General features: G+C 42.4%; 1 protein-coding gene across 1 annotated transcript in view; it reads left to right on the top strand.

The window, feature by feature from the left end:
- The window catches only part of LOC105743055 (thioredoxin-1-like), a 34,670-nt gene extending 31,901 nt beyond the window's left edge, over positions 1 to 2,769 (top strand). The window contains exons 5-7 of the mRNA XM_023722942.1: positions 5 to 142; positions 2,437 to 2,496; positions 2,626 to 2,769. Of these exons, the coding sequence (XP_023578710.1) occupies positions 5 to 142; positions 2,437 to 2,496; positions 2,626 to 2,769 (342 nt within the window). The remainder of the gene's footprint in view (positions 1 to 4; positions 143 to 2,436; positions 2,497 to 2,625) is intronic.
- The last annotated feature ends 94 nt before the right edge of the window (positions 2,770 to 2,863 follow it).

The raw sequence follows: 2,863 nt of genomic DNA, 5'->3' as shown, positions 1-2,863 counted from the left end.
GCAGATAAATCTGAGTGTAATGCTAAGTGGAAGAAGCCAGGCACACAAGAATACATACTGTAGGATTTTATGTGTAAAAGCTCATAAACAGGCAAAGCCAGTTTATGTGAAGAATTCACAACAGTTTGCCTTTGGGCCCAAGGTAATGGGGGTGTGGCGGAGGCAAAGATGTGCAAGTGTGGGACGTCATGATCCAGGTCTGATTATACAGTGTACTTTCTTTGAAATAATTCTCCAAGCTGTAAATTTATAATGTTTGCAGTTATCTGAATGTAGATGCATTTTGTTCAGTCCCGGCTTTAGTGTTGTTGCTCAGCCGCTAGTGCCCTGAAATAGACTGGCTGTACATAGAGGGAAGAAAAGTCAGATTCCACAGCAGCCAAGCATCTTAACACACTGGGAGCTTCTTAGCACATCTGGAGAGCCCCGGGTGATTACCCAGATAGCTGAGCACAGCCGGGCCATAGCATCACAGCCATAGAAATAGCCTATCCCTGGCGCCCTCCAAATAGGGTTCCCTTCTATTTTTAAATACACTCCACCATAAGAAGCCATCTCCTCCAAGAAGAAGAGAATATCTTCAAGCATCCCACACCCTCTGTGACTTTGCACTGCCCTGTGCAGTAGGAGATAGGCTAAGAATATGTAATGAGATTGGGGCCGGGGAGATGGTTCAGTGGGATAAGCACTTCCCTGGCAAGCACAAGGGTCTGAGTTCAATCCCTGGTTCCACCAAAAAAAAACCCAAAAAGAATATGTAATGAGATTGATTGAGGTTATTGGCATACAGGCAGCAAAAATACCTCCTTACCGACCACTGGGAATCTAGGCAGTGATCTAGAGTCACGTGGTGGCAATTGTGGAGACTATGCCTCTGTGAGGCTTTCACCCATCCTTGCAGTGCTTCTCTTCTCTCAGGTAGTTTTACCTGCACCTCCTCTTATATCAAGCTGTTCTTGTGGCAGAAGAGCAGGGGATGGGAACTTGTGAGGATCCATAGAGAGAAGGTATCAAAAAAGGATAAGTGGGAGCCTGTGTCGTCACAGAATAATGCCCACTCTTCCAGTTCCAATGAGAAAACCAAATGGAGACTGAGGTGGAATGCAAACCTCTCATGCCCTTGTTTCCACTATAGCTTTGGTTGAGGACAAGGGACAAAGTTCCTCTAAGACCAGATTATGAAATTCCTTTTATGCCTCAGAGCAGCCATGCATCTGCCATCCGACCATTAGGAAAAAAGAACATTTTCAGATCCTCTCAGGCATTTTCTGCCCTGAGCCAAAGCCACAGGGATTATTTATAGAGCAGTGGTTCAAACCAGGCAACCCAGATCAATCATAAAATTCTGCACTCACACATAGGTAACTCTATTCTCAAGACTCAAAAGAGCACTTTGCTGTTATAGAAGTGGATTCAAGGTCAAGCAGGTAAGCGAAACGGGGCCAGGATGGAGTCCAATCCTGGGGTTTATGGTCAAGGAAGAAATGAAATAACAGGACTCAGGCAGAAGCAGAATCTCTAGATGTGGGGCTTGTCGCTTCTCTGCAATGCACTAATGATTGCTGCAGCCTTTTCTAGCTCCCGCTCTGATGGAGTAATACCATTCATAGCTGTCTTCTTCTGCAAACTGAACTCTTCATCCACCTCAGCCTGTTTCCCTACACACTGCTCCTCCCCAACCACTCAATACACTCAGTGCTAAAGGGCCAGTGAGCAATGAGGGTCTTGGCTTTCACATTTCATCAAATGTAAAATTCTTATTAAGATGCACCATTATTTCACATACTACTATACAATGCCTCCTCCATACTGTAAAACAACCTCTCTTGTAAAATGCAGCCTCAGTCAGTGATGTGAAAAAATTGAAACATAAAAGGTGCTTCTTAGCGTGAATTTTACAGCCATTCCTTGTGCAGAAGTCAGGGACTGTGATAGTTTAAGAAATTCAGTTCCAGAAGATTGTGTATATGAATTTAAAATCTTCAATACCAATCTATAAAATCTCTGAGGACTACATTTAATTTCCAAAACCATTGTACGCTTTAGCTCTTAGACTAAAGGAGTATCTTGGAGAATTCTAAAGGCCTCCCAAAATTTCAGGATGAGCAATTTTGAAAGGGTGACAAGGATTTAGCATGATGAATTTAGTACGTTTAATGTATTTTTATATTTAAAGTATTTTAAAGAGTGCAGGATGAGGAGGACTAATTTCACAATCAAGAACAAAGCTCCTCAATGCCTCAACACCTTCCAATACTTGAGCCAATAAATATTTTTGCCTTTGTGTATTTGAAACAGATTTTTGAATTTTCTGGAGCTGATCCTAAAAAATTGGAAGCAAAGATTGAAGAACTAATGTAACCTGTTCTCCCAAACAAAATAAAATCAGGCCATTTTCAGAGGCGATAGCAAATGTGTTTGTGGTTTTATTTGCAGCAAATGCTGTACGGTTCTGTGGACCCAGCTCCTCGTGCTTTACTGGGAGAATGCCACACGGTAATTTCACTGCGGCATTGCTTAAAGTTACTGCAATACCAGAATTGTGTCATTTCCATTCTCAGAATTGCCCTTCATAGTTGGTCTGAGCACAGTTCTTGGGCAATGTTTTCATGACCTTTATAACAGAAACTGAGCACAACTAAGAAAGAGCAGGGTAGCGAGGTTTTCCAAAGATTGCCACAGGTAGAGCTCTCCACAATGACTGAAGAACAGATGAATGCCTTCTTGCTCTGGTACACCCCAAATACAGTAAAGCTGCTCACCAGTTGAGTTCTTGTGGGTGATCCAAAATTCTTCTACAATGCATCAGCTTATATTTGAACCATGTCATTCTCCTCGCATTCTGCCTTTGTAAAATTCATAT

This window comes from Octodon degus, unplaced genomic scaffold (assembly GCF_000260255.1).
Source record: "Octodon degus isolate 3935 unplaced genomic scaffold, OctDeg1.0 scaffold00094, whole genome shotgun sequence".
Classification (NCBI taxonomy): Eukaryota; Metazoa; Chordata; class Mammalia; order Rodentia; family Octodontidae; genus Octodon; species Octodon degus.
The sequence above is the reverse complement of the archived record's forward strand: the minus strand, read 5'-3'. Positions and strand labels throughout refer to the sequence as shown.